Source organism: Zootermopsis nevadensis, unplaced genomic scaffold, assembly GCF_977971745.1.
Source record: "Zootermopsis nevadensis isolate Lab colony 2312 unplaced genomic scaffold, Znev_1.0 Znev_ptg000018l, whole genome shotgun sequence".
NCBI classification, from domain to species: domain Eukaryota; kingdom Metazoa; phylum Arthropoda; class Insecta; order Blattodea; family Termopsidae; genus Zootermopsis; species Zootermopsis nevadensis.
Genome location: NW_028259150.1, coordinates 2,270,786 through 2,284,485, shown reverse-complemented (window position 1 = coordinate 2,284,485; position 13,700 = coordinate 2,270,786). Strand labels below are relative to the sequence as shown.

The window sequence follows — 13,700 nt, the reverse complement described above, 5'->3', positions numbered from 1 at the left end:
TTACAAGGTTTTAAACATGCGTTTTATGCTTATGCACTACTATAAACATTTAATATACATGAACGCAAATACAATGTTTATGATGGACTATCTGCCCGAAACATGTCGCTAGTAAAATAATAAACAGACGTAACGAAATACTAAAGCTTGTAATACTGATTTGTTTCGTGAACACGTATATTAATATTACTGTTATTCCGAATGCAAGTTATTTATAACATTTTGTTTTTGGCAGTTACACAGAAACGGTAATGTAATTACTGGGTTTTTTTCAGATATAATGGACATACTTCAGCAGCGATTTTAAACACCCAGTGTCATAATGACATCACTCACGTACCCTCTTCATTATTAGTCCATCTAATTCTCCAGCCATGCAACTCGTCACTGTGACAATTCAATTATCATGACAGCGACGCCTGACCACCTGAAGATTCACTAGCACACTTCCACATACTGATACCACTCATTCTGCCGCATTTCTATCGTTTTGAGTTATTACGGTAATAATTGACATAGAGATTTTACAGAATTTATAATCAAACAACATTACAAACCACGACGAGGTAAATGATGTCCCAAATGTAAATATCCAATTAACTGCAACTAAAACTATTACGCTCCACTATTGTCATTTAATACCATTTACAACTGCACGTCTTACACAGTTCGGCATGAGAAAGGTCGTCATGAATGTTAAGCACATAAGAATCTGAAAGAATGCGGTGGTGATCTATTTTAAGGCACTAACACAGCACTAGTCGTCTTGAGAAAAAGAAAACAACATGAAAACCCTGAGCTATGTTATCCAGCCGAAGTTCGAATGTTATCTCCAGGATACAAGTCTAGATCGTTACAGCTTCAATACATTCCTCTACATCAGAAGCATTAAGTTCACTCACTTATTCCACTGTTCTTATTTTAGTCTAGCACCAGTTAATATGAGGCGCGCCAATCGCTTACAGTTAGGCTAACACCCACTTATTTTGTCGTGATAAAAATAGCAAACAGGCCGAGTTAGCATGTTAATGCTGGTGACCTTTCAACCTTACGATTTGAATAAGTTTCGCTCTCTAATATAAAAACTGCGCTTCTTATTTGATTTCATAGCAAAAGGGAGCACAGTCAATGGTAAAGAAGAAACCCTTCGACGAAAAAATACTGGTTCAAAGTGTTTTCGATATCTGAATAAGAACTGTAGGCAAAGTTACCAACCAGGCCAACAGTCTTAAAATTAAATTAGTAGGCCTACTGTAATAGATTAAATCAGAAGCCGAGAGAATGGCAAAATTTCCAAACTTTTACAGTTTGTAAAATTCAAACTTTTTAAGAGTTAAATTTTCTGAATAAACAGACTACCAATGGAAAGAAAACACATTTAACGACGAATTAATCGTAACTGCCCTGGTCTTATAACTTATTGCAATATATAATTTATAAATCGCCATAATCAAGGCCACGATTACTTTTACTAAACAGAAAATAGCCTACATGCACGTGAGAAGAACACGACAATGAAACAGATACAAACTAATAATTAACACACAATATCTTCAAATAATGGAACTAATCGTATTCAGAACATTCAGATTGTACTGCAACTCGTGTTATCTATGATCTGAACAAGACTCACTCCTGCAAATTTCGTGTTATAAAACACGTTATGAAGTATGTGGCACCAGCTCTGTAAATCCTGAGAGAGGAATTTGCAAATGTAAAGCAATTTAAATTTAAAATAAAAGAAGTTTATAACATTGTTTTCGATTTTAACCACTTATGGCATGAATGCAAAAGAAACAGTTCCCCACTGAACCATGAGTACAAATTCAAGACAAATGCTTTTATTACATGTAATTTCTAAGTAGGATCTGAGGTTCTCAGGGCGCCGAATAGAGTAGTAGGTTAAGAACGTTTCAGAGGTCCTTGTTGCCTGAATCATCAGGATGATCGCGCTAAACAGCAGCCAAGTTCATGTAAATTATATTCGTAACACAACACAATTTACGAAGCTCTACCCCACGTTCCCTGGAAGAGATGAGCGTGTAGCTGGGATGGAAAAACAAGAAAAAATCTAGTACAGCAACTTCTTGGAAAACGCCGCCTGGAAGACCGAGAACGAGATGGAAGGATAACTTTAAGGACTTTAGGAAAACTGGTCAAGTGTGAAATGCACACACAATTTTAGCCGATAACCGGAACAGACCACTTGGGATACTTTAGCGTAAATCGAAGGTTAACATAAAAGTTTACGTTAAAGAAACAAATAAACAGTATGTGAAGATATGAATTTAAGTGGCACAGAATACGGGTCAGTGGTGGGCTCTTTTAAACTCAGTAATGCAATGTCGGCTACCATAAAAAGGAAGGGAACTTCGTAACTATGTAACGGAATATTAGCTTTTCAAGAAGGACTCTCCCCCATAGAGTTTATTAGGCAGAGAATGGGAGATGGAATAGGCTCAAGACTGTGTAGAGTAGCGGGCTCTGGTATATGTCGTGCTGGACCATAAAATTTTAGTATCAGAAGGCTAGTGACGTTCTATTCGTATCGAAAAATGATAAACAAATATAAATATTCTACATTTAGCTGGTGCAGGATAAATGTTATATGTTCTAAAATAAAAGTTTTCAGGAAACGAAAAACAAATTTCGTAAAGTCCTGGAAAATAATTAATTAATTTTATGGTTGTATAATTTAGACCATGAACTTAGGACTGAATTATAGGCAATTCTAAATAATGCATATTTCCAGAACATGACTTACACTATTGTTCTCCGGCGATTTACGGAGTTATCAAAGACGACACATACAGTTTTAGGGAATTTAATAAAAGAAAAAAAATTATGACACAGGCATTTGTAGAAACACAGGACTATTTTCAACACATACGGGAAGTAAACTAAGTTATTTTAAACATAACATTTTTGTTGTTATCTCTGTTAATAAGCTGATCATTTTCATCGACGCTATTAGAACAACGGAGCAGGTACATGATATACCTGAAGGAACAATATTTGCACCATGTGTTCCGGACATAAATTACAGAGGCTCATCTAAAATTGTGTTGCACGTGGCATATACCCACAACAGTGTTAGGAGAAACATCAAAGGCGCGTGTCCTACTTTTAGTATGGTTCGTACTCAATCTTGCGTACATTCTGAAATGAATACTTTATGTACTCTCTGCCAAATGCGTCTTTAAAATACGGATGCATTAATTCGGAAGACAACAGAATAGCATACACTGTTTCTAATGTAATGCCCAGTCCATCACGGACCAAAGAAATAAGGAAAATATATTTCGTAAAAAATACACATAACATCCTCATGCGTTCTTTGCAACGTACATTAAGAAGTATTAATTCCGCCACCCAACTTGGCCACCAGATGGCAGCACCCCTATGTCCATCTTAGGATTTTCCTCATTTTTGTTAACACCACTCGTAGGATCTTCTAAAGCACGATTTTGAGGTCGTGAAGAATAGCACAGCCTCCATATCAAATTCCACCCCAATCCGTCCAATAGTTCTCGACTAAAATCGACTGAACAGACGAACGGACAGACACGACCAGCCCACAATGCGATCTCCCTATGCACTTCGTTAATCCGCGTCTGTAGGGCACCCTACACGGTCAACCATGAAATACTGATTCAAATGAGAAGGGAAAAAAACGTGGAATGCTTATGGTTTATTTAATCTCCAATAATATATTAACTGTGAATTTGAACATAAGGTTCTATCTAATATTTTATCCTAACATTTAAAAAAGTAGTCCCTGTTAGTAACAAGGCATATTACGTAATAACCGAGTCAAATACAAGTTTTAGGTCGAACTGTAGTGTATATCAAAATCATATAGACTAAAGAGTATACTGGCCTGGTAATGATGAACTTTCGCGGAAACATGAACAAAAAAATTAGTTAATAATAAAATTTGGGATGACGGTGTAATTTACGTTAAGCGTAATTCTTGATAAATATTATACACTGTAAATCTCGACTTTAAACTTGTTTAAATTTAAGTTCGTATAAAACACTGTGCACTAAGCAAAGTATTCATAGCAGTTGTTCCTGTTACGAACTATAAAACAGATTACAAGCGAAAGTTCGAACCTGTGTTAAGTCCGTATCCAGAAATAACTAGGAAATTTATTTCAGATTAGGCGGAGAGTCCACTGCAAATACTACAGTGAGAGGTGTACTTGAGGGTCGAGTTCACAGCGAGTCTTTGTGTACCTCGCCGGGTTCTTGGAATACATTTACAATAACTACAAAGACATCGTTTAGTCTATCCGTCAACCCACACCAACAGCTGCAGTAACCGACTACAGGTTTATGTGTAAGAAAACGCTTTTCTGCGATTAAAAATAAAATGCTTCAAACGTTTCAGCTAAATATTGGGTTCCGTTTAGCCTACGCGTTATCCATTATCTCATAACAAAACTTACGAATATGATGGTGAAAAGCACTTTTTCGGTCTTTAAAAATAGGTTTGGATCTATTCGGCCGCTCTGAATTGGGTTTTTGCATTTCACTCTATTTTCCGATGAGTAGGGCAGCTAGCCTACTGCACCGACCCACGGTCTGGAAGCCCAGGAGCTTTGAGTCTGGGGTATTCTCCCCCTGGAGCAGTTAACCTTCATCACGTTATCGAACCTGCTCCGTCTGTTGGATTGGTTACTCTTTGATTTACCCTTTTCTTCCGACTGCTGACCCAAACAACCACTCTAATGGATGCCACAAGAAGGAAGGATGAGAGAAAACCCAGAGTTAGTTGAATGAAAGGAATGCAGGATGCAGTGGAGGACGGAGTGAAAAGGCATTGGATGGATAGAGAATAATGCCGGCTGGGAATCGGAACACGTTGAAAAAAAGCATAACAACGCAATACTAAAGCACAATGACCACATCTCAGACAAGTGGTGAGCCTTCATATTAAAAAGGGTCGTATACGTAACTCATTAAGCACCACCTATACTACAACCTACTATAAGATTGTGTTCTACTTTGTGTCCCTGCAATGTAGGCTACATCACAGTAAGATAATAATCATGATTATGATTTAATTACATCGCACAGTATACAATTACAGGCATGTAACATTTATTTACATAATTATAATTAAGTTTCCTGTGACACAAAACAAGCCAAAATACAGAAATACAGCATAACATTTTGCAACCTTTGGACGACAGTTGATACTCAGCACCAGGCGACCAGAGGCACAGCGTGCATTTATTTCTTCAACCAATTTGCTTTTCAAGCATTCTTCAAAACTAGCATATGTAAGCACAGCTCTTCATAACAATATGTGATTTCATAAAATTAAAAATAATACATATTTCAGCAAACCACCCTACATAAAAATGTTGAAGTATAGCCTTAAAATTTAACCGAATCAAAACAGGCTGAACAGATTAAACGTAGAATTTGAGATAAATTGTTCAAGAAACACATCTCTGCACATTTTTTTTTTAATTTGCTTCAGAAATATGATGGGGGTTATGATTAAACGCACAGAACGCGTAAATGACATGTAAGACGTAAACTGTTTGTTGAATGCACCGCCCTGATATATACAGGATGATTCAAAAGGTTAGGGCCAAACTGAAGGAGCGTATGGAGGGACTCAGTGAGAACAACTTTCGAATAGGAATCCATGTCCTCCGAAGTTATCCTGAGTCAGTCGAGGCCAGTTAAGGTAGGGAAGTCTGATAACATTCCGCTGAAATAATTCTCAACTGAGGCAGCCAAAAGTAAGAAAATGTTCAGTCACAAAAAGGAAACAAGTAAACTGAAGACCACCACTGATACTCAAAGTACCTAACAGTTTCGAGGTTGTCCGATAGGCTAACCATCTGGCACAGCCACTACATTGCTATCCGATTTTATACGCATATCCGATATTCGGGTACCTTCCTCTGCTTATTTATATGAAGAAGGCACGTCCAAATGACGACCATAAGACGCAAAGGTACGGCCCAAATCAAGTATACTTAAACTCAAATAAGCTCCATTTAGTTTTTCATTGTTCAGTGACCGCTGTTGCCTCAAAACTTTTAACTTAATTCTGCAAGATCTCTTACATCTGTCTCTCGGTTTGTGTACTTATAATGGGATGAATATACAAGTTCATTTGCGTCTCATAAATCCTATTTGATCAAACAGTTAGTATTAATGTCATATTCAACAGTTGGAGTCAGAATCTGAAAATAGCCGAAGTTAAAAGACGGGACAGAAAAATGAATAGATAAGGACGGATGATGTTTTAGATAGATGGGACACGTGATGAGTGTACAAACGAACACGATATGCATGTACGGTGCCCGTGTTACAAATACTCATGCAGAACGTCTGAAAAGGAAATGCTTAACTATTTGCTGTTGGATGTGCAAATGAAACAAATGACCTCTACTACCTTTAAAATAAATATATTGAAAAATATGTTCAACCGGTACAACAGAAACATTTACCAAAACTGATCGATTCACGTCAGAAATTACTTTTGTAAAATTGTTTTGATGGAATTTTGGAGAGAAAAAAATCGTCAAACATCCAGTAGCGTAAAATGGCTTAAATATTTTAATATTACAATTATTACTAAACCAGATAATCAACCCAATTTCCAATTCCTGGTGCCTTTTCCAGACAATAAGTCCTGTAATGCAACTACTCACATCCACAGAAAGGTTTATCCAAAGAAAAGGCTTCTATATTACCAGTACTGGACCACTGCAAAGTAGGGGTAAAAGACTACGCTATTTCCATTCGTTATTAAAGCATACGGTACTGTTCTGGACAAAAGTGCCTACCGACTGAAACATTCTCAGATAAATGTCAATTGAATCATGCCACTATGGTAATATTATAAAACTGCTTTACCTTGAGAATAGATGGGGAAATCGCCATCACTATGACTGTGAGTCAACATACAGTTGACTGACTGGAAAGTTTATACACACTGCCAAAATATCAGGTGCGATAGCTTAAAAACGCGCCGTACGCCCCTTCACATATAAACACATTTAACGTTTAACACGTTCTTTTGTAAAATGACAAATATGTAAAACTATAAATTTTAATTTAACACCTCTTCCAAATTCCCTGAAATGTACACTTCAAAACGCCCAGAACTACGAGTGTATCTCTCAGACTGTGATCTTAAACCACGCACAGAGAATTATGCTGCCAGCCAGCTGTACACATTTACAACGCCACTTCGTATAATTGGTCTATGCGAGCACAATTACAATTCCCCAATAGCAATACATAAAAGTCATGGTACATTAACTAGACAGTTAGTACACATATCAGACAACAGATGACATGAGGCGTGGAAATTTATTTACATCGAACACCGAACCGAGATTCAAACTCGGGAGCACCACACTAAAGAGAAAGCCAACCAGAGCACAATCAGTTCTTATCGGCATCTTCCTTCGCTCTTACACTCATTATCGCTCCCGTTATCTGTGTTCACTAACGTCAACTTTTCTTTTTATCTTATCTTTTCAACTGCTAAAGCCAATCCCTCCTTTCAGGTGGTTTTGCTGTACTTCTTTTTTAGTTATACTTGCCACTCATTTCGTTGCCGTAGTTGTCTTCAAATTCATCTTCTCTCTGTTCGTTTCCTACCTTCTTTCCCCATACGTGTCTCCCCTTCGTCTCTCCGTAATCCCCCATGAAGTAGCAGCCTCCACTTTCCTCCTCTTGGGACACCAGCGCATGCGGCTTGAACTTATTTCGCTCCTCTAGTGCACAATCCAACACTACAATCGCGAAATTACATTTCATTCACTGATCTAATAGCCATATTGAACTGAATAATAACAAGCATTTTCTAAATGTATTCTTCTCCTCGTGTTTTATAAACTTCAATTTTGGCTGATACTGTCGTCTCCAGGTATTTAAATTTTGAAATAATTTTAAATTATTTCACATCAGCCAATTCCCGAAACGTCGTGTAGGTCAATATTGAATACACCTCAGACAATGTAAAGGGCTGGCACATATCTGATTACAAGTTCGTGACATGCTCATGTGTTTAACTATTTGTATTTACTTCAAGATCAGTGTTCCCCATCATTTCTTCACTGGTGGCACACCCTAATTTCATAATGGCACATCACAAAATTTCGCCTCACACGAAAATGGAGTAGAAAACTTTTCACGACCATAAATATGTTTCTACATTTTAATCTTTGCCCTATAAGTATGCAAGAATATGAAAACAAAACGCATGTTGACCAAACTATCGACGATGAACAAGTGTGTGTGTATTTCGAATTCTGATTACAAAATATAACTTGCGAATATACCATTTATGGTCATTCAATCGAATCCTACTCCGGGCAGACATTTCTATAACTGATTACAGTAAGCAAGGCCCACATTGTACAATGTTATCATTTAGAACATATTTTATGTCTATGATCAATCAACATACCACGTTTCACACGCCTAACTTCAACGGTTCATTAGTTTCCGCAGTCAAATTAAAAGAGAAAGAGTTCACACAGCCTTGTTTTAAATTCTACACAAAAATTACATAAAGAAAAGTTGCATATTTTAATTACCATACGTCATTTCATGACTATATATTAAGTTGCGCTAGAATCGCCTATTCCACACAGGTTACTGCATCCATCATGCTATTACGGACTGATGAGAAGTAAAAAGTACGAATTTGGGATTGCCTACAATTTCCACACAAAATTTCATGAAAACCCATTAAGCGGTTCCAGAGATGAAACATGCCGACAGACGGACGAACTGACATTATCAATCGTGCACGCGTTCATTTTATGCACATCGTTCAAAGAAACATAACAAGGATGACGCTGACGTTGGCTGACCTCTGCCACGAACTATTAACGAGAAGTCATCCAACTCTTTGTGATGATACACTGCAGACGAACAAATTCCCTCTGCCGATCTAGTACTCACGTCCTGCAACAACCCTCCTGTTTCTCAGCACAAAACTCATCATGACGTTTTCTCTTCAGAATCTCTCAGTAACTCAGGCCAAGAAGTTAGGGAGAAATATTTTTTGTTTATATTTGTACCACCACTGCTTACAGTATAATTCTCCCACAAAAATAATACCAGCAACCTAGAGACAGTACACATCTCCACAGACAATGCTTGTGGCTTACATCACACATATCGTACATATTCAGTCAGCACTACATAAGGAGTTTGGATAAAGAATTCAGGATATTTTCATTTAAAACATGGGGTAGTTTAAAGAAAACATTTGTTATTAATAAATCAGTGAATTCAATATGAACGCCGTATTTTAGTGCAGACCCTGCGTGAGCTTAATTCCTGTAACATTACACATACTAGTGATAAATTCTCCGAAAATATGGCAAAGTTTAAACATCTGGAAACGAAGGTAACACTTAAAAATTTCAATAATAAAGAAACTAGCGCAAATCCGAAATGCTTGTTACCATGCAGTTCTCAATATTCTGTGTCTTCGGCTGCTATCTATAAAAGCAAAGATTATAACATAATAAATTATAATTTTATCTCTTGCTCTGTGTCGGTGAAAAAATTGGTCTCTCAAATTAAGATGAGAATTGACCACTGATGGTGTTTTGAGAATAGGGTGCAGAAGAGATTATTTCGACCTAAGGGGGGAGAAGTAACGTGGCTGGAGAGAACTGCTCGGTCAGGACGTCCGAAATTCGTACTTTTCACCAAATATTAGCAAATCATACATGAAAGCGACAAACATGCGTACAATTTTTCGACTAGAAAGTCTTAAAAACAGAATAATCAGAAGAACTAGAGGAACTAGAGGAAGATGGAAGGATATAAACTTGAATATTAAAGAAATAGTGGGAGGGTGTGGACCGGATTGATATGGCTCAGAACACGGATCGTTGGTGTGCTCTTCTGCAATAAACCCCTGGGTTCAATAAAAGGAGGGAAATTTGACTGTTTGAGCGACTGTAAGCCTCTATGTTCCATAGACTCAGTAACACATATTTTGTGAGTGAGAAAAAAATATCCTGAAAATTAGCGTATGGACCTAAGTTCGAAATCCTTCTAATTCATGTTCCAAAATTTATTGTAAATTCGAAACCTACTAGACGTAGCAGAAAAGATTATTCCCGAGGATATAAATGAATTTACTGTATTGACGACCTATTATTTCAGAATGAAACAATGTATATATATATATATATATATATATTAATAATTGAACAATCAAATAAAAATAATTTGTAATATTGGTGGACTGACGAAATTTTTATTTAATTCTTCAACTTCCAATCGATATGTCCGGAGAAAACCTAACATGCAGGCATTTAATCCATACTGCATACTTTGATAAGCCCTGATGACAGATAGAGATAGTCTCCAAAAACGTTGGGCCATTACACGGAAGATGGCCCGAGAACACTTCATTCGATTCAGCCCTCGTGAAAGCTTCAATTCTTATTCATGATACATGGGAGAGTTAAAGGCATTTAAATCTATCTAGACATCTCGTGAGAGTTGAGACACACGACTTTTAGAACAAAACTTTGAATCGAAAATGTTACCACAAACAAAAAAATTGTTTCTGATGTATAATGTGAAGCTTTAGCGGCGACTGAAGTTGATGAAAGACTCTTGGGTTACAAGCCGTGGCTTGAAACCCGGGAGTCTTTCATCAACAAAAAATAACATAAATTAACTTTAAATATCCGACATTATAAAATACTGTTTTGGCACTGGGAATATGAAGATGGCTTTTTTAGTAAAATTCGGTCAAACTTCTACCAGATTACATGGCACTGTTAGTTAGAGAGGACTCGCGGTCTGGACACTGGGACCGTGGGTTCGAATCCAACTAAGGCATGAATGTTTGTACGCGTCTTTCTGTGTTGAGCTGTCCTGTGTACAGGTAGAGGCCTTGCGACGGAATGATCACTCGTCCACGGAGTCCTACCAATGTCTAAAATGAATCACACACGGAAGGAAGCCAATGTCCATCTAGGGCTGTAGAGCCACAAATGATGATGATGATGATGACAATAATAGAGACCTAAGCAACGAAAATTTCGTTTTCAAATCTATTTTTGAAAAATCTAAGAGAAATACTAGATACAGGTCTACGCATAACTTGGGAAATTGATCCTTTACTAAATGAATCTTTCTCTTCTTCTTCTTCTTCTTCTTCAATAACGTTTGTCGAATGGAAAATAAGAGAATGATTACTAATGATGAAAAATCGTGGCCTATTTCAAATAACTATCCGAGCATTTTGTCTGAGAGATTAAGAAAGCAGCGAAAAACAATGAAGGAAGAGGAACAGAAAGGTCAAAATTACGAAAATGTGCCCTGGGTTCTAGCCCTGGTGCGGGTGGATTCTGTACTTCGAAAACGAAATACGATAGAAGAACGGCACCAAGACCAAGGTTATTTGTTTCAGAGAGGTCATTAAGAGAACAAAAGAGACAACGCCCCAAAAATCTGTTCTAGGTTCGAGTTCTGGCGAAGATGATTTGTCTGTATATTGGAAACTAATAACAGCAGACGGCTGGAGATAAACGAACTGAAGTTTATAAAACAACCGTTCTAGTACCAAGACTGTTCTTTCAGGGAGCAGACTGGGCCACAGAAGTATGTGATGAGACAAAACGTAAGCAAGACTTTTGAGGAATAATATAACAGAAGCCACTACTTTAACAGGACATTCAAAAGGAAATACTGTATTAATACAACTAATTTAATAGCGTCTCACTACCAGTTTGTGTTTAGATATTTTCAGCTTCCCGTTAAATTATGTTTCGCTAAGATAACAAAATACGAAGCCAATCTCTGAGAGAAGTGGGCATTGATTTAAGAAATAAATATTGTTCACGTGTGTGGCGTAATCAAAAGTAAATTCTTGCCCACGGAAAAACAATAAATGTAACGTATGAATAAGTTCTGGCTAGGATTTTCATCATAACAACGGGCAACACTTGCACTCTCAAAAACAATCAATGTTAATATTTTGAACTTAAGCATCATCATTAAAATATTTTAAACATGAAGATTTGTACAAACATATTCTTCTGTTTTCACAGATTATAATAATATCACAAATGACACTTCAGCGTGAATATTTAATTACTTTCTTTTCTCAGTTTTCAGCTACATAACAAATTTCAGAATTCAGCTAATTTGCTTATCACAGGAGAAAGAATGGGACCAAGTGCTATTTATATTCATACAAAAGGAATAAGCAAAATTCTCACGAGAATATTTGAAACTAATTGCTGCAGATGATACTGTAAATGTTCTTAGATATAGATATAATTCTTTCCTGTGATATTCAAGTATAACCATCGAATGGTTAGACTTATGAAAAAACCTTTCTGGAAAGAAAGACTGGAAATAAACGTAAGCATTTGTCAAATTTCTCCGCAGCAACACATCAAGCACTCTGCTAGTGTTCTATTAAGTAATCTTATCGAACTGTGGGTCATATAAAAGCCAACGCCCAGCCTTGTTTCTTTCGGAATTACATGGACAAAATACGGGCAGCATACGAGAAATACCGTTTCATTCGACAAAAGTTTAGCCATCAACCAGTAATATGACGTATTATCACCTATTACAGAAATACTCTGACGCAGTTGATTCTGCAGCTCTTTGAAGCCATTTGTCCATCGACTGTTCCCGGGAAAAATTGATGGTATCGTCGTGATACACATAACTGTATTTATCTTAACAGCTTTCCATTCAACAGATAACTACCAGTACCGGTGTTGTGAAAATGAACCAGGCTTCCTGTGAATGCTGAAACAGGAAACATCTTACTCATATTAGAGAGTGGCGTCCACCTAAAATCACTTTTACCACTTCTCGTTTCTTTCTGATCCTGGAGGAGGGGGTCGGACGCTGAACACAAACGTCATGACACAGAGTCATTTGCTATCCTCTGCAAAAAAATGCGTTAAATAACAGAAAAACTAATATTTAGGGCACCCAGAAATCATGTGCAGGAATTTAAAAATATCCCCGAGCCAAATTTAGCAATTAAAAAGTGAACACATCACATGTTAATATGTCTTTTCACAGGCCTTGCTCTGAGCTCAGTCTAGAGTCAAAATTCCAACTTAAGCCAAGGACCGCATGAACACAAGCATCTATTAAAACAGGCAAAGGGGGAATAAAAGCTCGGTAAAAACCTAACCCCAGCGCCATTCTACCCACTATAAACCTGACACAGACTGCTCAGAGATTTAACCAAAGCCTGCGGGCGAGAATCCAATGTCTAACCAGCCCACAGAACGGCAATTTGAATACAGTTACAAATTTAAAGAAAGAAACAAAGAAAAGCAAGCCTGTTTTCATTGTTATTAACACTGCTGTTAGCACTAAGTCCACTTGCAACCATAACTGCAAGAATACGCGGAACTGAACCGAGGTACCAAAGTTGTCTGGTGGACTGCGTCATGTGGGTTGTGATGCCGTGTGTAAGTTTGTTACCAACGTTTCGTAGTAACATACCGATTTCATCTTCAGATACAAGACTACACTGCGTCAAAACCCATAAAACTAGGACACACATTTTCACAATGAAAACCTTAAATACGAAGCTGGCTAGGTCCGTATTTCCGTAAATTTCTAAGCAAATTACCAGCAAAGCCATGATATCATTATAAATTTATCTGAAACGTTTCATAAACAAGGAATGCAATGCTTTAAAT

At 37.2% G+C, this 13,700-nt stretch overlaps 1 protein-coding gene across 3 annotated transcripts in view; it reads right to left on the bottom strand.

Annotated features, from left to right (window-relative positions):
- The window catches only part of LOC110827866 (phosphatase and actin regulator 2), a 254,537-nt gene that overhangs the window by 232,492 nt on the left and 8,345 nt on the right, over positions 1-13,700 (bottom strand). Inside the window, exon 1 of one of the 3 annotated variants that reach the window (XM_087351054.1) lies at positions 6,886-7,550. The exons of the other annotated variants lie outside the window; for them this stretch is intronic. Within the exon in view, the coding sequence (XP_087207180.1) occupies positions 6,886-6,934 (49 nt within the window). The 5' untranslated portion in view covers positions 6,935-7,550. Of the gene's footprint in view, positions 1-6,885; positions 7,551-13,700 lie in introns of those variants that run through there. 3 annotated transcript variants of the gene reach the window in all.